We start from the raw sequence: 21,533 nt of genomic DNA, 5'->3' as shown, positions 1-21,533 counted from the left end.
TCACACCCATTGGAAAACATAACAATTGAGATGAAATCAGTTGACACCAGACTCTCTTTTTTCACATGGAGTAGAGCCCAGCAGGTTGGCCTTCTGAGGCTGAAGCAAGGTTTCTGCTGGGTTCTGTCAAATACAGGGATTGTAATCACCAGAAGGGACATTTAGTGGAACTACAAGACCATTGAACCTTGCTTCTTAGGACATGGTATGGGCAACACCAGCTGGAGACGGAGCTGCAGCTTGTTTAGCCCAAATCTCTTTTAATGGGCATCACAATGAGAAGTGGTGGAGCAGCTCACTGATTCGCTAAACCCAGCCCTCCTTTCCCAACAGGAGTTGTGGATGGATTCTGGCTTTTGGAGAGCCCTCATTTTGTTAGAATGAAGCCATGTGGGCTAAGCAAGGATCTGGGAACTAGGAACTATTGATTTCCAATCCTGGCTGTGGTCCAGAACCAATGTGTGATCTTTGGGTTTCTCCCTGAACTACTCTGTATTTCAGTTTTCCCCTGCCTAGAATGGGAATAACAATTCTTTTCTTCTTGGGTTGCTGGGAGCATTAGTAAAGAATTTCTCAAAGGGATTCTTACATTCCATCATCCTTTCACTGGTCTGGTGGGCCCCAAGCATTTATGGAAAATCATTTTTGTGGGGCTGCTAATTTATAAGGTGCCTTCAGAGCAGCCTCTGACCTGAAAATGTAACCGTCTAAATACCATGTGGCACAAAAGCACAAGAAAACCTCCAGTTCTGTGCTGCAGAAGAGGAAAGCCAAAGCAGTGGTTAGTGATGAGAAAAAGGGAGGAGCTATTGCTTGAAGAAGTGGTCTTAGGGAGGCATTTGATTTGGAAGAAAGAGAGGGTACTTGGCTAGTAAGGACTAGCTGACTTGTCCAGGCATGAGGGAGATTCTCATTTCTGACTCCAGGACCCATGGATGTCATTTTCTACTCTGAATCAAAGTAATGTTTCTCTATCCCCTCCCCTGCCGCCCTCAGGCGTGCCTTGCAGCCAGTTACACCTCCTGCAACTTTCCCTGTCATTTCCTCTGATTTTGATATCCCTTTTCAGATGACAGTCATGACAGGTACTCACACGGAGCTCCCTCGGTGCACTCCTCCTCTTCCTCTCACCAGTCTGAAGGCATGGATGCCTATGACCTTGAGCACGTCAGTTCCATTTTTAGGAAGTTCTCACTGGAAAGGTATTTTGGGGATGTTGGGTTATCTGCCCTCTTTTGATCAGGGGGATAGAAAGGCTACCCAGGGAATGGTTACCAACTTTAAATGCAAGATATTAGGTCGCTCCATGAATGACTGAGGATGGGCTGTCACATGACACAGGGATCTCATCATTTGCTTCCTTATGTTTTCATGTCACAGTGTGGCCACACCACATGTTGTGTGGGGACCATTTATCCTGCCACCTGAGGCTATGATAGGCAATTATGCCTAGTTCAGAAAAGTGAGGGGTGGCAACTTATTTGAAGAAAGGAACTTCATTCTAGTGACCTTGTTGTCTCACTCTGCTGGTTACTAGACTCTGTTCCACCCTACATATGAGGCTTTTTAGTCTTATTTCAATGTTAAGGAAATGCCCAGATGCTGCTCTCTGGTATAATTTAAGTAGTATTGTAGCAGAGAGGGCAGATCTCCCTGGGGATCCTTAGGTCCTAGTGCTTGATAAACATAGAAAGCTCATTTGCATGCCCCTTCTCATTCCCCAGAGTGGTCCTGTTTTTGCCCCAGACTAGTTGGGAGAAGCTGAGAGCCGCATTGTCTTAGCAGTTTATTTGTTTCATGAACACAGACCTTTCCGTCCTTCTGTGACGTCAGTCGGTCGCATTAAGAACTCTTGTCACACTGTCCAACGCGTCACACTGAATGGAGACAGCCTCAACTCAGAAATCACTCTTCTGGGCGGCAATGACAAAGGAAGCTTTATCAGTTCTGTCAAGCTGGGGTCCCTAGCAGAGAAAGCTGGCCTCCGGGAGGGACACCAGCTGCTTCTGGTGAGCATTAAACAAACAACAAACTGTGTGTGCTCATTGCACTAATCCCCTTCGTTTCTTTTTAACTCTTTTAATTCTTCGTTGATGACAAAACATGAGCTTCTCTGCAGCCAGTGCTCCTACACCTTTACAGCTAATCAGGAATCCTGCTGGGAGAACCTGGAATTGGGCGTATTTGTGGGCTTCCCAGGCTCCTGCACCATTACAGTTTAAAGGGACTCCAGCTGGAAGTCTTCCTTCTAGTGACAACCCTTGGAAAAAACTGGGATGGGAGTAGTGAGCATTGTCACCCCCATCTTGCATGGCTTTTTTATTTTGCTTTCTCTTGTTCAGTTTGTGGAGGCTGGTCGGAGGCAGAGCCCTGGTTAGGCAACCAGACAGTCAGCCAACAGCACAGGTGTCACAAACAGAGCTGTGAACAGGGGAGTTTGAAAGGGGAGTCCAAGGGCATGGATGTGTAGGGTGTGTGGTTTTTTTGCTCATTTCTTTTTCTTCGTTAGGCAGGATTTTAGACAGGAAAGCTACGGCAGATACAGAGGCACCAGGGGTATTGACCCAAACTATGCAAGAAAGTAGACAATGAAGATGGGCACAGCGGAAGCTGTGGGATGTACATGATCCTAGAGTGGATACCTGAGAAAAGCTTTGTTGGTATGAAGTTCCACTTGGTAGAGCTGGTGGAAGAGAAGATCTGAGGTTTGGAGTTACAGATGGAAACTAAGGCTGAGTGTAGAAGGGGATTTGAGCAGAAGATGGAACAAAGGCAAGAAGTGGCTGAAGGGCACAGTCAAGAGTTGCAGATACAAGCTGAACTGATTGCACTGATAGCAAAATAGGCCAGTTGTTCAATGTAGAGAAGAAAAAAAGCTATTAAATTTAATAAGTGGCATGATTGGCTCACACATTACAGCTAACAGAACCCTTTCATCTAGCTGGAAGGCTGCATCAGAGGAGAAAATCAGAGCGTTCCTTTGGACACCTGCACAAAGGAGGAAGCTCACTGGACTATTCAGAGGTGTAGTGGACCGGTAACCCTCCAGTATAAACCAAACCACGAAGGTAAGACATAAAGTTGGTCTTACCTGAAATTGTCAGCTGTCTGTTTAAGGCAAGGTCTCTGCTAGATTAGAACCCATTGAGCCAAACTCTGCTCTTACTTGTATGGAGTAAACCTGGAGTAAATCCATTGGTTTCTGTAGAGCAACTTCAGATTTGCATCAATGTCACTGAAAGCAGAAACACCCCAAACATCTCACATTCCAGGAATCTGAAGAGCTTAGTAGTAGGTCATTGGAGACAATAATGACAATGTGGCAGATGATTTTTTTTCTGTACTATTTTCTGTGGCATAACCTGGTGTGCTGGGTTTTCTTTTCCATCTCTGAAGTCTGATTTCACTTTTTCGCTTTGGAGTTCACTTGGTTTATCACTGTTGCTTTTTTATCTTATCTCTAACAGATGGAGCCCACTATGTGGAGTTTGGTTTCAATGATCCTGGCTTGTAGTAAAACTTTGGTATTTTGGATCAAAAATAACATTCCAAAAGCCCTTTTTATTCATGCAGCTATGTTGGCCTGTTCTTTATCTTGGTTAGGGGAATTCAGCTGTGCAGATCACGCTGCAAGTGATCCCTTTGATTTTCCTTTGATGTTTAAGCAGAAGAGACTATCCCACTTTTTTGTGTACCACTTGGCTGCAGATGAAGCATGTTATAGATTATGGGAGTGCCAGCTACAGCTGCTAATAAAGTGAATAGCTGACATTAGACCTCCTGGTATAACACACAGTTGTACTTGTGAATGCAGGTGCAGCTTTTCAGCCTGTGCCTGGATTGGGAAATTCACTGTTTTATGCGTGATTTGTACATGACTTACCGGAAATGAGATTGCCTAAATGTATCCTTACAATAGGAATCCCTTACAAACTGTTATACATGCAGCGTGATCTGCTCCCAGACCATTTCAGCTAGAACCCCAGCAGTTTGAGTTGGCTCTCAGAAATGCCCTCTCAATTTACAATAGAATTTCAGTTCCACAAGCGTTTACCGCAACAGAGCCAAGTCAGTGGAAGCTGGGAGTACAGCAGCATTTGGCCACAGATCCTCTATGCTTGTTTCCTTCCTTTGTTGCTGCAGGTTACAGGAGGTTGTTGTCGGAACTGGAAGAAGGAGTGATCACATCAGGGGACTCATTTTACATCCGCCTGAATCTGAACATCTCTAGCCAGCTGGACTGCTGCTCCCTGTCAGTGAAGTGTGATGAGATCGTGCATATTCTTGACACCATGTACCAGGGGAAGTGTGAGTGGCTGTGTGCCAGAGTTGACCCTTTTACTGACAGGAACCTGGAAATGGGGACCATCCCCAGCTACAGCAGGTGAGCATAGTGCAAGCTGAAATAGGACAGTGACCTTACTATAAGCAGCAAATAGTGTAAATCAGTGTCTGCTATAATGGGGGGAGGGGCATATCTCAGAAGTGGAGGTCAAGGCAGATGTTAGGTTGCAAGGTGAACGAAAGAATTTGGAGGGGGAGACCCAGATTTTATTAGGAGACTGTGGGTTTCAGAGGGAATGGGAAAAGAAGCTGTACACCAGCTGTGTGCCACAGTCCTGCTCTTTCGTTCTGTGTCTTTATTGTGTGATTTGTAGAACACTAGAACTGGAAGGGACCAGTCCTGTCCCTGCCCTCATGGCAGCACCAAGTGTCGTCTAGACGATCCCTGATAGGTGTTTGTCTAATCTGCTCTTAAATATTTCCAGCTATGGAGATTTCACAACCTCCCTAGGTAACCTATTCCAGTGTTTAACCACCCTGACAGTTGGGAACTTTTTCCTAATAACCAACCTAAACCTGCCTTGCTGCAGGTTAAGCCCATTGCTTCTTGTCCTATCCTCAGAGGCCAAGGAGAACAATTTTTCTCCCCACTCCTCGTAACACTCTTTTAGTTCTCTGCAGTCTGTTCCCTAAACACCAACCAGTACATCTGCTGTTCCTCTGGATGGTCTCAGACACATCTTTGTGATCTACCTGTCTTTGTTGCTTCCTGCAGAGCTCAGCAACTGCTTCTGGTGAAGCTACAGCGGCTGATGCACAGAGGCAGCAGGGATGAAACTGAAAATTCATCCAACACTCTTCGAGCACTCCGGGTAGGTCACCACAAACTGGGTCTTTCCACACCAATTGCCCAAGCAGCTTATATGGCTCACTACTTCCTGTTTTGAATCACACTCTGTAAGCTTCCATTGGTCCACCCTGTGGATAACTGCCTGGTGTCTCCATGCCTTTTCCCCAGTGTTCCCTGCTCCAGGACTTGCCCCAATATTATTTTAACTCCTGATGCTGGCAGGGAGACTGTCCACATATTTAATGCACACTCTACCTGGTCTCTAGTCTCTTTAAGTCTTCGACACCTCTAAACTTCCAAAACTCCTTCCCTCAGTCCTGTATGGGAAAGGGGCTGTGTCTTTACAGTTAATAATAGAATTCCTTCTCTCATCTCGAACAAGCATCTAACTCGTAATCCCATTCTCAAAGAATCTGCCTCCTCCAAAAGGGTACGCTGTGCAGAAAAGAGGGATTACCTTATCTTTGGTGTATGGGGTCACCAGAATTTTTCCTGTACCCAGAGGTATAGCAAGTTGGCTCTATTTCTTTAGTCCCAAGAGTTCTTATGTGCACTAGTAAATTAGTTTTCTGTTGTATTAGAGCCCTGCACAGATACAAAATTGGTAACCAGATCCTCAAAAAGGATCCATGGATATCCACATCCATAGATGCAAATATCTGCAGATAGGCAAATTTGCTGGGTTCTGGATATAAAATTCATATTCACATCCATGTGTGTATCAACAAAAATGAGCTGCCGATATCTGCATCTACATCCATAGATGCAGAGACCCGAAGATATAAAGTGGATATACGCATCCACATCTGCATGGCTAGCTACAGATCTGCAGGAATCTATATGCAAAATTTATATCTGCATCTACATATGTAGCAGCAAAAATGAGCCATGGATAGTTGCATCAACGGCCGCAGATGTGGATATCCACAGATACAAAGCAGATATCCACAGATTTGCAGGTCTCTATGCATAAGTCACTGTGTATGGACCTAGCACTTCTTTAGCACACTTTGGGGCCACACAAGAACATTTCTGAAAAGGCAGAGATGCGACAGTCCCCATTTGGATTAGACTTCAAACAAGCCAAAGCACCAGATGATCCTCCAGTACACTGCAGTCTTCTGATCAAACATCCGGGTAGATGGCAGTCAATGGCATAAAGACCTGGCTGGGTGCAAATAGCTCTGCCATCCTACAGCACAATGCTTACTGCACAGGTGGCCTCTGGTCAAATCTGTGATGCAGACACAATCATAGGGATTCCTCTAACAAAAGAAGTATGGGCCAGTGCAACAGGAGCACAGTTTCTCAGCATAGGCCGTACGAGGTCTGTAGTTTGCACAAAACACTCCTTAACTTTTGTAACGGGAATGAATGCTAACGAGTCACTATTCCCTTAACTGTCAATAGCTGGATAGCTGCTGAAGGCTTGATTTGGAGTTATTAGCTTTTGTTTTGGTTTTTTGGATGCTGTGATTTACTGAAAGTAACCTTGTCCTGTACAATTCCTATCAGAACACACTGCAGCCAGAGGACCCCACCTCACAGAATGACCCTAAAACCAGCCCACGCCTCTCCCGTGCAAGCTTCCTTTTGGGACAAATTTTACAGGTAATAAAGTTAAAATTATCCTCTGCAAAACATCGAGCATGATTTTCCCTGGGAGAGTTGAGTAAGCCATCACTTTGTGATGTTTTCAGGTACCATGTTCTCTCAGAGTCTAATCTCCTATGCTGGAGACATTGTATAAGTGATTATCAGTGTCACAGAGAGCTTTAACATATGAGAAATCTGATTGATGTATTCATTCTAACTTCCCTGGCATGCAGGACCTTTCCCTTTTAATAGGCTCATCTCCATTATTAATCTAATCTGGATATATCCGACAGCCCTGCCCTGAAGGGCTCAAATGATCTTCTCTGAAGAACAATAAATTCTCTTGGCTGGCTTACATCTCTTGATCCATCGGACAGTAAAATCCTAGAAGAGAAGAGTTATTTAATTTCAGAGGTAGATATCATGGAAGGGATAGACTATGGGTGGGAGAGAGGTATGATTCATAGATTCCAAGATCAGAAGAAATCAGTATAATTATCTAGTAAGACCTGCAGGATAGCATAGGCCTCTGAATTCCACCCAGACAGTTCCTAGAGCAGGTCTGTAAGAAAAACATCCAATCCTGATTTAAAAACAGTCGGTTCCAGCAGTTCATTACTCTCTCTTTATTTCTAGCCTGAATTTATCTACAGTCAGCTGCCAGCCGTTTGACCACATTAGGCCTTTCTCAGCTTGACTTCAGAGCACATTATTAACCAAAACCCCTGCAATCGTGGTTGGAAATATTGGAGAATGGTCAGGTGGGAGCAGTGGGGCCAATAGCCACTGTGGACCCCCGGGCAAGGTGGAGAGGTGCCTGGCTCCATGCCCCAGGGGCTACGGGCAGAAGGGGCATGGCCCAGGGCAGTCAGCCTTTAGCAGACCCCCCCCACCACACCCTCAATCCATCACAGTTGCATGGAGTGGCAGACCAGCGCTGCGCAGCAGGACTTCAAAGGGGTCCAGAGCTCTGGCCACTGCCAAAGTGACAGCAGCAGTGGCCAGCGTTCTGGGCCCTTTTGAAATGTCAGGCCCTGAGGCGCTGCCTCCTTTCCCCCGCCCCCTTGCCCATTGGTGGGCCTGGGTGGGCAGGAGAGTATTTGGTTGGGTAATGCGTGAAAGAAGCATATTATTGATTATTAAATTCTGCTATAGGACGAAGTGTTGAGTGCTGACAAACTAAATGTTGACTATCAAAACAAAAAAGCAGACCAGTAGCACTTAAGTAGCTTTTTTGTTTTGATAGTATATAGACTAGCACGGCTCCCTCTCTGTCCCTGTCAAATGTTGAGCGTTGCAATAGCAGGGCCGGATTGATGCACAAGCTAAGTAAACTACACTTTAGAGCCTCAGATTATGAGGGGCTTCTAATAGACTAATGTACATTGTTTTGGTAATGCTGTAGAGCCCCTTAAACTTGACACAGTTTAGGGCCTCAGCATGTCTTAATCCAGCCCTGGTAGTAAGATAAGGGCCCACAAATGGGTAGAGTCTTTGATACTGCTGTGCTAACATTCGTAGTGGACAGACTACTCCCCAGTGAGTCTAGCTGCAGTAACTCTGTTGGTGCCAGCTGGTTTTGAGAAAGAAATAGAACATGACTCATAGGTAGAGAGAACAAGAGGAAAAAAATTCCACCAGGGGATAGCAAAAGCTGAAGGTCAGAGCCACATTATTTAAAATAGCCTTGGAATTCAGCCAGCAGCTCTGTGGAAGGTTAGTGAACCTGCAGCCTTGTTTTTACTAGACAGTGGTAATTCAGATCTGGTAGATAATGGAACGGGACATGGAGCAAACAAATATGAGGAAGAACAAAGCATATAGATCCATAGAATAAAAGAAAGTCAAACCTCTTTGTTTTACTCTTTCAGTTTGTTAGCAGGTCTGAGAACAAATACAAGCGTATGAACAGCAACGAGCGAGTCCGCATTGTCACTGGCTCTCCCTCCAGTTTGGCACGGACCTCTTCTGAAGTACTGAAGTTGATGCCCGATAAACTGGACGGTAAGGACGTAACACCAGGACAGCATTTGGGCCCTCTTGACGTGGGTTAAATGACTGCACAGTTGGCTCCTAGGCTTTTTCCACCTCGAATGTTTATGTTATTCTGCATGTGATTCAATCCCTTGACTTTTCTGGAGAGACAGAGGCCGAGGGGTGGTAGATAGCCAATGAAAACAAGTCCACTGGACTGAAATTTTCTACTTTGTTGACAACTGTTCCTAGATTCTTTCCTAGCCTTCCTCGGAGGACGTGTATACAAGCAGCGAATTGGAGTTGAGTAAAGGAAAGTTTAGGCTGATAGTCAGGAAAAAGATTTAACTAGGTGGTCTATTTAGCCTGCCAAGGAAGCGACAAGGGGGCTCATTGCTTGAGTCATTTAAAACTAAACTGAACACTGCACTGGAGAATATGTAGTAGTGGATAATACTGCTCTGGGTGGTGGGATGGACAAGAGGAGCAAACATGTAATTCCTTTCTTTAATGTCTTAGATTCTTCTACATCCCACTGCCAATCAGGGCAGCCATTAGGATTAGTGGTCCACTGGCTAGTGTGGGTGAGATCCAGCTCTGTGCTCCCAAAGGGGCGGGACCTTGGACAGAAGGGGTGGGGCTGGAGCAGCCAGACTTCAGTGCCACATGGATTTCATGATGCTCCCACTGGCCCTCGGAGCCAGCCCATGCTTGCAGCATGGGGCTCTGAAGTGTGTTACCTCCTGCTGTTTGGCAGCAATTCTAAAGGGCCTGGGGCCAGGCCCACTGACAGGGGCAAAAAGGACAATTGCCCCCAGCCCTGGCATTTCAAAGGGCCGAGAGTTCCAGCCAACACCATGGCCAAAGCTCCAGTCCCCTGTGAAGTGCTGCGGAGTGCTGTGTGCCACTCTGCAGGCAGCTCAGAGGGAGAGTGAGTGGCCAGACTGACTGCTCCAAGCCCTGCCTCTTCTGGGGACAGAATGATGGGCCCCTATCGTGCCTTGTCTGGGACTCCAGCTGTCACAGTAGTGGTAGTGGTAGCAGCCAGAGTCCTGGGCCCTATAGAATCACCAGGCCCCACTGCAGCTGCCTCCTTAGCCTCCTCCCGTCAGCGGGGCTGCCGCCAGTACTGCTGAAAAATAAACTACATTGTAAACAGCTTCCTCTTTACTCAGATTTGGATTCTGAAAGCGAAATCAGCAAGAACCTAAATCTGATCCCCTACAGTTTGGTGCGACCAATCCACTGTGACCGCAGGCGCCCAGTCCTCTTCACCCCCACTATACTTGCAAAGACCTTGATTCAGAAGCTCCTCAATTCTGGAGGGGCCTTGGAATTCAACACGTGCAAGCCAGGTAAGTGTGTAAAAGACTGCGGTACAGAGTACGTTTCGCAACCTGCCTACTGTAGGCAAAACAAACATCAGCCGCATGGGAATCCTACTCTGTCACAACCCAGCCTAGCTCTGGATCCTGCGATGGGACAGTTTGGAAGAACCTTTGGCATGTGTCTGAGATAAGCCATCATAAATAGTCCTGAGGTGCTGTGTTTATGGATGTTATATGTGTATGTTCTGCAGTGGCCATAACGCACACCAGGGACTGTGATGCCCAACCTTTTCACTAACACGGCACCCTTCAATAAGACAATCCAATTCCATGGTGCGCACGCTTTTTTCAGTTGAATCGATTGCTCATAAATGTCACCTTTACTTACGTTTACTGTCATTACGGTCTTACTAGAGAGATTTGCAACAAAGTAGTGCATACAAAAAGCTAAATAAGGATCAAATGCACAGATCTACCACAGAATACACAAACGAGCACAAACACATTTTCAAAATCTGCTCAATGCCATGCTAGGGATGTTGAGTAAATGAGTAACCACTGAAAAACTCACAGGTGGGCAAGGCGACTCCAGAAAGAAGGCTACCCTCTCCGCCAACCCGTTGGAGCCAGGACAAAGCAGTTAAACCATGTCCCGAATCAAACAGTTTCCCTCTCTCCCTCCCTCCCACTTGCCCTAGCATTTAGTTCGGAGTGGAGGGGCTGTCTGCCTTCTCATTTGGGCCAGGAAGCACCATTCCAGCTGCCTCCTAGCATGAATGGGTTCCTTCAGGGTTGGCATTCCCCTACACGGTGGCTCTGCAAAGAAGCACCGTGGCAGGAGTGAGGGAATTCATGAACCCCACACCAACTGGGACTCAGGCAGACTTGCTGCCTGAGCCCCAGCTGGTGTATAGTCATCACTTCCCCCTCCACCCTATGGTGGCTCTACAAAGAGTCACAGTGAGGGGAAATTTGATGAAATTTCACAGCATACTTGACAGTTCGTTGTGCCACAGCACGATGGTCAAAATCTACTACACTAGGTGATGGGACATTTTGATCAGCTTGTGTCTAGCCATTGCAATATTGATGAATATCTTCCTTCTGATCAATGATAGGTTTCTTTCCAGTCCAGGGCATAAAGATGTTGTATTTGATCTTCTCCAAAGACTGGGTTTCTTAGTGATACTCTTGTGAACTGTGTGCCATTCAAAACCGTATCCTGTCCCCTGACTAAGGGATTTGGGCTTATTTAGTTTGCTGAAGAGAAGACTGAGAGGCGATTTGATAGCAGCCTTCAGCTTCCTGAAGGGGTGCTCTAAAGAGGACGGAGAGAAATTGTTCTCAGTGGTGACAGACAGCAGAACAAGGAGTAATGGTCTGAAGTTACAGAAGGGCTACGTCTACACGTGCCCCAAACTTCGAATTGGCCATGCAAATGGCCATTTCGAAGTTTACTAATGAAGCGCTGAAATGCATATTCAGCGCTTCATTAGCATGCGGGCTGCCACGGCGCTTCAAAATTGACGCGCCTTGCTGCCGTGCGGCGCGTCCAGACGGGGCTCCTTTTCGAAAGGACCCCGCCTACTTCGAAGCCCCCTTATTCCCATGAGCTCATGGGAAGATATTCATGAGCTCATGGGAATAAGGGGACTTCGAAGTAGGCGGCGTCCTTTCGAAAAGGAGCCCCGTCTGGACGCACCGCGTGGCGGCAAGGCGCGTCAATTTCGAAGCGCCGCGGCAGCCCGCATGCTAATGAAGCGCTGAATATGCATTTCAGCGCTTCATTAGTAAACTTCGAAATGGCCATTTGCGTGGCCATTTCGAAGTTTGGGGCACGTGTAGACACAGCCAAGGAGAGGAGTAGGTTGGATATTAGGAAAAACTACTTCACCAGGCAGGTGGTGAAGCACTGGAATGCATTACTGAGAAAGGTGGTGGAATCTCCATCCCTAGAGGTCTTTAAGTCCTGGTTTGACATAGTCATGGCTGGGATGACTTAGTTGGGGTTGATCCTGCTTGAAGCAGGGGGCTGGACTCAATGACCTCTTGAGGTCTCTTCCACCCTGTGATTCTATGACTGCTCTGGAACACTATGGCCAGAGTTGCAATCAAGCACCACCTCTGTTCCACTCACTAGACAGCTGTGAAAATCCAGGTGCTGAATCTCTTGTATTTTTAGCTGGCAGACTATGAACAGGGTCAGTGACTCCCCCAATGTAGGATCCCTAACACACCTTCAGAGTACAACTCATAATCAGGCCCCTCTCCCAAAAGCTTAGACTGCACTGCCCAGTCCTTAGAACCGGTGCTAGCCCCTCACGTATCTTGGGTTAGAACTTGATTACGACCCCTGGTTTAATTCCCATCCACGCATGCAATTCTCTAGCTTGACTTAACTGGCACTGGAAGCATGAGCTAACTAGTCCATTGGCAGGGACTGGGCTGTAGCTCAAGGGGCTTCTGAGTAGTACAGTGGGGATGCAACAATGTGAATTGCAACAACTCAGCGGCATCTAATCAAAACACACGCTAAGACTCCCACCGTAGCTTGAGCACCCCCTCTTTCAGAAGGTCGCTTGACAAGTCAGGGTTTTGGGGTTTCTCATGGGGGCACGTGTATGACATACAGGCAAAGGATTGTAATAGCACAAGACACGCAACCCTATACACAGCTAATAAACCCTGCGTGCATTGCATGGGCTTAGTTTCTCCACCTAGCATTCTGTGAGCTGGGTCAAAGTCCTTGAAGGCCATCCAGCATCCTTCTGTTGCATAAATTTGGCTGCCAGTCCACCTCTTTTCCCTTTGCTGCAAGCCCTTTCATAGTCTGTGAGGTGACTCCTGGATCAGCTTGTTCTGATGATCCAAGACCTTATCAGGACTTCCTTCCGAAACGCTCTCTCCCCTGGCAAACCAGTTTTCCTTGCTGGGAACGAGTCAGTTGTCTAGGATGTTTATATTTTTACAAACAGCCATTTGAGCTAACGAGCCACTGTTGTCAATTCCGTATCTGTACCTGTTCAAATTTCAGTCCAACATGGAGGTTAAAGGGCTCACAGAGAAAACAACAAGGCCTCACAATCAAAAGGGAGTTGGCAGCTTGGTAAAGTTACAAAGAATTCATCATCTCACACAAAAACCATAAATTATACAAGCAGATTCCTCAGATCATCACAACTACCTCATGAGGAGAGACTCATCGATTAAAAACCATGTGTTCTGAAACCCCAGTACCCTAGCCTGTGGTATGAGCAATTAAGACTGATATAAATACAGTAATTTTAAGAGTCTAATTTCCTCTTTGCCATTTGTATCATTTGTTCACTATTCTGCTTTTCATGCACTTTGGACAGGGAAGTTGGTCTGTTGCTAGTCAGATTGATTTTCAGATTCACGTGCCGGGTAGCGTGCTGTAGTATTTGGTGTGCAGTGTCTATTTAGAGCTGAGTAAGCTCTTTGGGGAAGGGACCCATCTTTCTGTTATGTGGTTGTCCAATTCCTAGTACAACGGGGATCTCTTAACCTCATGGCAATACCAATAATAATGTGGTGCTATTGTAACATATTCCTTTCTGAAGTGCCATCTGAAGCTACTGTGTAAAATTCCTGCTTTGTGGTGCTGTGGAACATGGCTGCTCTTTGATGTTAGGGGTTAGTATAGTTTTTACTGTATCATAGTGTTGTCATTTAGGGCCTTGATTGTGTTGTGGTGACTGCTCAGAAGCCACTAGTGCTGGCTATATTCGAGGTTCTGAGCCAGGTTCAGGTCAGGCTTCAATTCAATTAAATGAATGAAATGTGAACAGCTGTCAAGAAGATCCTTGCTCTTCTTTCACTGCACCGTTGGAAAGTCCTGTCTGAACTTCCTCTGAACAATTATCTAAGTGCACATATGTGAACCTCGCTTTCATCCCCCCTCTGCCACAGATATTGTAACCAAGGAAGAGTTCCTGAGGAAGCAAAGGATAGAGACGATCATCTTTTCCAGGGAGAAGAATCCAAACACCTATGAATGCATTGTACCTGCCAATATTGAGGCTGTCACTGCCAAGGTGATGGGACTGGAATGTAACCAGTATTTAGGCTGTCTGTGAGTCAGCCTATAGAGTTGGTTGCTTTTCATAACCAGAGTGGTCAGATTATTGCCACATGAAGGTCTTATGTTTTCAGAATAATGCCTTCTTTCTCCCTTTATTATCCCATTCCCAGCTTTACATTTATCTTTCCCCAAATAGCTTTAGCTTTTCATAGTTATTTTTTCCTTTCTTTTTGCTCTTTAGCCGTATCCTTTCACAGTCACTCTGTGATGCTTACCTTGATATACTGAAATACCCTCTCATTTCCTACCCACTTTTCCCTAGTCAGTCCCCCTTTTGTTTTGTGTGTGCAAATGCAAAAGATTGAGAGAGGGACCTAGCCAAGTGAAAGGATAGGCTGGGACACAGAGAGAGACAATGATATGCAGTATAAAGATAACAAGGTCAAAGACGGAGGCAGCACTTCAAATACAATGTATTTGTCACAGGGTGGGAGAAAAGAGGATTAAAGTGAGTGATTTGGGGCTTTTTAGAAGTAATTATAGTATATGTTCACTTTGAACACAGACGGTGTGTGTGTGTGTGTAATGTATGTATGATCTCATTTTTTATTTTATAGTATTTTAGCTCATGTGTTATCTTTAGATGGAGTCACTCATTCTCAACCCTTTGCCAAAAGAAAGTGTTCATACTGAGTGTTAAAATTAGCCTTTGTCTGATTGGCTAGCTGTGTATTCACGAGAGGAGCTTGAACCTGGAATGTGCAGTTGATTTAAAGGCTTTACATCCAGTCTGATGAATGAAGAGCAGTTCTGACCCTGTTGAGATTTGTCTGCCTGTATCACAAGGTATTAGTGCTGTGGATGTTCTCTTATGACCCTATTATGACTTTGTGTTTTAGAATAAGCATTGTCTGCTGGAAGCTGGAATAAGCTGTACAAAAGATTTAATCAAAGCCAAGATATATCCCATTATTCTCTTTATCAGAGTCTCAGAGAAAAACATCAAGCGGTTCAGGTAACATATCAAATCTTTTGAACACTTGCTATTCCATGTTTGTCACTGAAAAACACTATAGTCCAGTGACTTTCTCATTGAGTGAGAAAGAGGGAGAGCTGCTTCTCGCTAATCTAGTGCTTCGGTACGGCACCATGTCCTCCAATGATTCCACCTGCTCCTCCCTGGAAATATGACCACTTATGAGTTGCCCCAAACCCAGCACTCTGTCCCACTCCTCACAGCAATGTTTGTTGCAGGAGGATGGCCCTGGAGTGTCTGCACACTCCCCCATACTTAGCACTCCTGTGCCATTTGCTACAGTGATTCCTGGTGGGAAAGATTGGGTGTGGAGTAGTGGCGATTTCCCTAGCGCCAGCACTCCTTCGTTGATCCCTATATCACTTTTGGTGGACGAGGACACAACGGGAGTAGCTGTGAGGGTCTAGATCTCCTACGCCCTTCTTTACATCAACTCTTGCTGGGTGAGGCAGAGATTGTAGGGCTTCACTATAAATGTAAAGCTGTTTTGCTTATTTTCTACTTGGTCATCTGATGCAGGAAGCTGTTGCCAAAGCCAGACACCGAGGAGGAGTTCCTTCGCATGTGTCGTCAGAAGGAGAAAGAACTGGAAGCACTGCCATGCCTTTATGCCTGCCTGGAGGCAGACATGTGGAGCAGTATTGAGGATCTCATCCGGGTAATCAAGGAGAAGATTGGGGAAGAGCAGCGTAAAACCATCTGGGTAGACGAAGATCAGCTATAAAAACAAAACAAAACAAACCCCGCTGCAGATAAAATGGAGCTCAGCGGCAGTGAAGGGACACGGTAAAGTGGAGCTGAGACTTTCAGGCAGCTCTAATGCAGTGCCGGCCGCTCCTGTTAATCTTTGCTGGCTGGGGACTTTTGCTGCTGGCAGAGTTTGTGTGGAATGGAATCAGAGCTGTGTGCTTAACAGTGGGTGTCACAGATGCTAGGTAGCTAGGACAGGGATGGGAAAGCTGCTACCAGCATAGTACCTCTTCCCACAGCATCCATTCAGAGACAGCAGCTGTTTCACACATAAGAAGGACAAAGATTTCGAGAAGGCGCATGAGCTAATTTATTATGTATAAAGATGGACCTCACTCAATCTCCTGAGGTGACCACAGCAGTGTAATCTATAGGGAGGTGAAGGATGAAGGTCAGGCTGAAGGACACAGTATCTAGGGAGTGCTCTACACCCAGTCCAAAGTGAGAAGCTGAACATGTTCGATCAAAGAAGTTGTCAGGTGCTCAGTAGCAACAGAAACACTGCAGCTGATCGCCTCAGCAGCTATGCAGCCCTGTGCATGCATGTGCTTTCATGTGGGAAGGACAGAAATAATCATTGTTCCCACCAGTAATGAAAATAACAATTTTCCTGTCATCTTTAAATCTCAGTTCTGTTTAGCAATTTGCAGCAGCCTGCCTAGTCGTGGCACCCTGACCAAAGCGAACTCCCAGCTCCCCAATGACAATTCAGACCTTTCCAAATCTGCCCACACTTCCCTTGGTTTATCCCTGTCACAGTTGTTTTTTTCCTAGCCCCACTGTCTCAATCATTAATTTCAAAAGCATATTTTAGTACTGAAGCTGCTTGGTGCGTATGATGTGAGCTGACTCCAGTCTCTGTGACAAAAGGATGACAAAATAGTTAAAAGGTAGAGTGTATAAAATAATAACTTGACCCATCTTAATCTACAGAACAGAGACTTGGCCAGTCACAAGAAAGGAAATCAGTACGGGTTGAACCTCTCTAGTTTGGCAGCCTTGGGACTTAACTGGTGCCAAACCAGAGAATTTGCTGGACCATGGGACATCTATATTGTCCAGCAGCATTACCAATGCTTCCACTGCTTACTGGGCTCTCAAAAGACATTTAGGGGTAGATTAGAGCTAAATAGCAGCACAGAACCACTGAGATCTAGGACTGGTGGCTGTAAAAAAACTTTATGGGACCATGAAAAACTTGGCCACACCCAGGATAAGGGACGGTCCTGCCAAAATCATGCCAGATTACAGTTGCCTGGCTAGAGAGGTTCAACCTGTGTGCGTTCTACCATGGAAACGCAAATGTTGAGATGGTCAAACAGTTGGATACTCTGTGATAGGAAATGGAATGAGGTTGTAAGGGGGTCGATGTGAGTTCCCCCAGTTGGAGACAAAATGAGGGAGGTTAGGTTATGTTGTTATGGGTAGATGTAGTAGGGACCTGAGAGCTATATTAGTAAGATGGCTTGTGCAATGACCCTAGACAGAAGAAGAAAAAGTGGGAGATGAAGGACTTGGTACATAGATCAAATATCTGTAGACCTCAGGGAGACCAATCTGCATGACAGCCTGGCATACAATCATGAGTTTTGGAAGAAGACTATAAAAGTCGCCAAACCCCCAGTAGGGAAGTGTCAAGAAAGAAGATGAATGTCAGTACTGTGGGAGGATGTGGATGTCTGTATTCACCCCAGAGACCCACATGCTTCTCCAGCACTGTCACCTTCCAACAAGCCTCCTCTGAGTGGAAGGGCCCATTTTTTAGAGGATGAAAGGGTGTTCTTCCTCCAAGGATATTCATTCTCTAGGGGAAGTTCAAGTTTTTTTGACCCGTTCAGTCCTTGGCTTCTGCCATGATTGCCTCAGTGGAAGTCAGTTTGTATCACACTTGGCTATAGACAGCTGGGGTAACATTTTGAAAAGTGCGTAAATTACTTACTTACAAATTACTTGCATTTTTAAAAGTACAGCCTTCCTTTGTTGGGCAGTGGGGCATAACCTCCTTGTCACTTGGGTGTTGTTGAAAATGTTATGCCTGTATGATTGGCACTGGATTGAAACCGTCAAATTAATTTTCAAAGCAGCCTTCCAATAATAATAACATGCACCACTATGGACCTGGGATGAATGAAACAATGACCTATGGTTGTGTATCCCTTTTCCCCTGAGTCATCCATGCATCCCCATTTACCTCCTGCCTTCTTAGATGGATTTGAAACTGAAAGTTGCCATTGCTCTTGTGCTCATCCAAAGTCCCTGGTTTTGGTGCTTCAAGCCAGCAAGCAGCAGCTGGTAATCAAAGGCACACTGAACTGAAGCAAAATGTCTGGCATTATCACAGTTGTTGGATGAGTGACTGTATTTTCCTTGGGAGGTGTCACTGACATTCGTGTGTGCTGGCTGCCTCTCCATGGTGATGCACTTTTTTTTTTGTCCTGGTCAACTTGCCAGCCTGTGCCTATATGTGCGGTGATGTGTTTAATTTTGTCTTAATGTTAGCTTATAGAAATCATGGCTCATTTTCCATGTCATGCTCTGCCACTTTGCCCAGCACATCAGTAATGCTTGAAAGGCTGCTCATAGCAAGTATTACTCTGAGAATAATTAGTTGTCTGTCTCACTCTATCTGCTGGGAATTTGCCCTCTTCTGCAGTTTAGGGGAGCAGAGAGATTATGCTACAACTAGCAGTTTGTAATCCCAAACTTCTTCACAGATTGGTTGCATGTGTATACTGTATTGAGGGGCAGAGGGTAGCAATCAACTGGTGTACTTAGCATGTTGCATAATATTCTAGACTTCACCTGTAATTTATAAGACCTGGAGGAGGGCTAAGTGTCAGAGTGGCATTTTCCAGGGTTTTTTTTTTTTTGTGATGTTCTGAGATCACAAGACCACAAGTTTTAATATTGAACTGTCTTTATGCAGAAGTATGGGAAGGTGGTAATAGAGACTGAGATTGGATGAGATGATAGAACTAATACTTTTTGTAAAAGAAGTAACTCAGTGGAAGAGATGCAGTCAGTCTCCTAGCACTTTAATGCACCTGCTTTGATTTCCAATGCCATTTGTATTGTAAAGTATCATTAGTGTCTGCTGGTGTGAACTAGTGGAGTTATCCCTAGCTCAACAGGTAGAGCCCCCAGTTCTACTACCCCCAGTTCCTTCACACATGTCTGACAACCTGTAGATTGTGTATAATCCTCATTCCTCTTTCCCCACTGAATGATTGGAAGTGGGCTGGAAGCTGTATTCCTCATCTGATCCCCAGATGTGAACTCAAGGGGCAGATCCACAGCTGATAGAAGTTGTCTTAGCCTCTCTGAAGTCAGTGGGAGTCAATTGTGAGAACTCTGAGCATCTGGATCTGATCTAAATGTCACCATTGGTGCAAACTAACTTCCTGTATTTACATATATACAAACATGCAAGATTGAAATGTGAATGAGTTTTTTCCAAATTTGAAGGCGTTCAGCATCTGGCTTTTAATTCTACATGCTCCATAGGTGGATTTGAGATCCCCACTTGGAGTTGGGGCTCAGTTGCAGGTTTTTGATTCATCTAGTTCTTATTTGTGATGCACTTTTTTTGAGGTTACCAACTCCTCCCTCACCCAAACATTCTTTCAGGTGCAGCCAATTTGTTAATCATCCTTGGGGTGCAGACAACATTAATGCAGAGTCTGTAAGGGATTAGAGCAATAACAAAGCCAATTGCCCACCAGACAGCTAACAGGAAACTGATTTAATTGATTGTAAAATAAAGATGGGCCCAAAGCAAAATCCCAATTTGAACTCTCCTGGGTTTGAAATCCAGATTAAAATCTACACTTTCCCAAATTTCAGGGAATTAGCTCTTTAGAATCTCTTTGTTCTGCTTTTACACAGCACCTAGCATGATGTGGATCTGGTCCAATACTGAAGTAGGTGCTACCATTATACAAGCAAATAATAGCAATCAGGCAGTCCTTTAAAAAAAGTATTCAAATGACAATACCACATTCAAATTGGAATCCAGGGTTTAAATTTGAGGATTTGGCTCAAGCCCATCTCTACTGGAGATGCATTTGGTCTGTATAAGGCTATGGTAAGCGAGCAAAGTTTACATAAAACTCTTAAAATGTAAGTTTCTAAAGGTTTGCAATTGGAGTCTGGAAAAACGTCTTAGTCTTCAAATTTTAAAATGTAAAGGTGAGTTTTCCAATATCCAAGGTAAATTGCCTTGTCACTTGATGAGCTATTTATTCTCTAAGAACACTTACAGAATGAGGAAATAAAAATCTTTTTTAAAAATGAACTGTTGGAAAATCTACTTCTTTCCCTTTAAGCGTTTCCCATAAGAAAAGCTGTCTGAAAATGCCAGTGGTGTGTATGCTTTTCCACCAAAAAGTGCCGTGTCATGAAAAACAAGACATTCCACAGAAGGAAGATAAATTTTATTAAATTTCATTAAATTAAAATGAAGACTTACGATAATGTCGAAACATTCCATTTTGACATTTCAGAATGGAATGTTTTGAGTTTTGCTTTTGGAATTTTTATGTTCATTTTTCAAAGTTGACATTTTGAAATCAAGTATTTGTTGACCAAAACAAAATATTTTCAAAATTTAATTTCACAATAAATTTTGAAATTCTGTATCTCAAAATATTTCAAAAAATCATGGAATTTCCCACACGTGCACATGCACACACAAATCTGGTTCCTATGCAGCTCTAACAGAGCAAGCTGTGGATGTCGTAACAGGATACGCACACATGAATCTGCTATATTTTTTGGTAAATACCTCATAAAGGTTACTTATCTCAGAAAGGATTACATGTTCGTCTGTTTCAGCAAAAACAACAAGGAGTCTGCTGCCACGTTAAAGACTACCAAATATATTATTGTGTTAGGTCATAGTGTCCAACATGCTGGCCAGTAATCACATATGGCTACTCAGCTGGTTGAGTGTGGCTAGTTGGCTTGAACAATACATATGTTTTTTGAATACCATTGCTAGTTGAGAACTTGTTGGACACCATGGATAGGGCATAACATTTCGTGAGATACAACTCTCTTTTTCAAATGCTGAAGGGGGAAAAAAAAGTGGTTTACATTCATCAAATGTGCAGTATTTAAGATAATAAAAGCAAACTAAATCCAACTTTCCATTCTGCTTTGCCCAGCTGTTAAATTATGTTGTATTATATAGTCAGTATCATAAAGGCCAGCACAGTGGGAAATCATTGCACGTAAGAATTTCATGCAAACTTCACTACACAGTATTTGATTTTCTTTTGTATCAGCATGCTGGCTAGAGGCTAAGCTGTCCATTTTTCTGCAGTAATAGATGCCAAAAGTAGCACAATTTGCAGGAGAGGGTGAGTGTGCACAAAGCAGACTCCTTCCTACAAAGTTTAGATGGAAGTCAGCTATGGTTCTTATAAAAATGTCAGGACATCACTTCTATATATGTTAGCTTATGCTGAACCATTTTCATGGCCTGAGGCTGGAGGAAACGCTAGCAGTGAACAGGTGCTGAAATCAGAATGCTGTGTCCAGGCAGACTGAATTCAGTGCTGTGGGATTCCGATTTTGTCTGTCAACCCACTGCTCTCGGGGATTATGACATGCCAAATAACTATGTGAAACTGGGGCTTTTAAACACTCCAGAGTACAACCAGGGGTTCAAGG

General features: G+C 44.7%; 1 protein-coding gene across 3 annotated transcripts in view; it reads left to right on the top strand.

The window, feature by feature from the left end:
• CARD11 (caspase recruitment domain family member 11) overlaps positions 1-20,148 on the top strand; it is an 82,491-nt gene extending 62,343 nt beyond the window's left edge. For all 3 annotated transcript variants that reach the window (XM_075010431.1, XM_075010429.1, XM_075010430.1), the window contains exons 15-25: positions 1,070-1,202; positions 1,808-2,009; positions 2,942-3,068; positions 4,144-4,384; positions 5,060-5,156; positions 6,650-6,745; positions 8,602-8,734; positions 9,880-10,059; positions 13,963-14,087; positions 14,974-15,089; positions 15,630-20,148. In XM_075010431.1, coding sequence (XP_074866532.1) covers positions 1,070-1,202; positions 1,808-2,009; positions 2,942-3,068; positions 4,144-4,384; positions 5,060-5,156; positions 6,650-6,745; positions 8,602-8,734; positions 9,880-10,059; positions 13,963-14,087; positions 14,974-15,089; positions 15,630-15,834 — 1,655 coding nt within the window. In that variant the 3' untranslated portion in view covers positions 15,835-20,148. The remainder of the gene's footprint in view (positions 1-1,069; positions 1,203-1,807; positions 2,010-2,941; positions 3,069-4,143; positions 4,385-5,059; positions 5,157-6,649; positions 6,746-8,601; positions 8,735-9,879; positions 10,060-13,962; positions 14,088-14,973; positions 15,090-15,629) is intronic.
• The last annotated feature ends 1,385 nt before the right edge of the window (positions 20,149-21,533 follow it).

Source organism: Carettochelys insculpta, chromosome 16 (assembly GCF_033958435.1).
Source record: "Carettochelys insculpta isolate YL-2023 chromosome 16, ASM3395843v1, whole genome shotgun sequence".
Lineage (NCBI taxonomy): Eukaryota > Metazoa > Chordata > Testudines > Carettochelyidae > Carettochelys > Carettochelys insculpta.
Note: the sequence above shows the minus strand (reverse complement) of the source record. Positions and strands in the feature narration are given on the sequence as shown.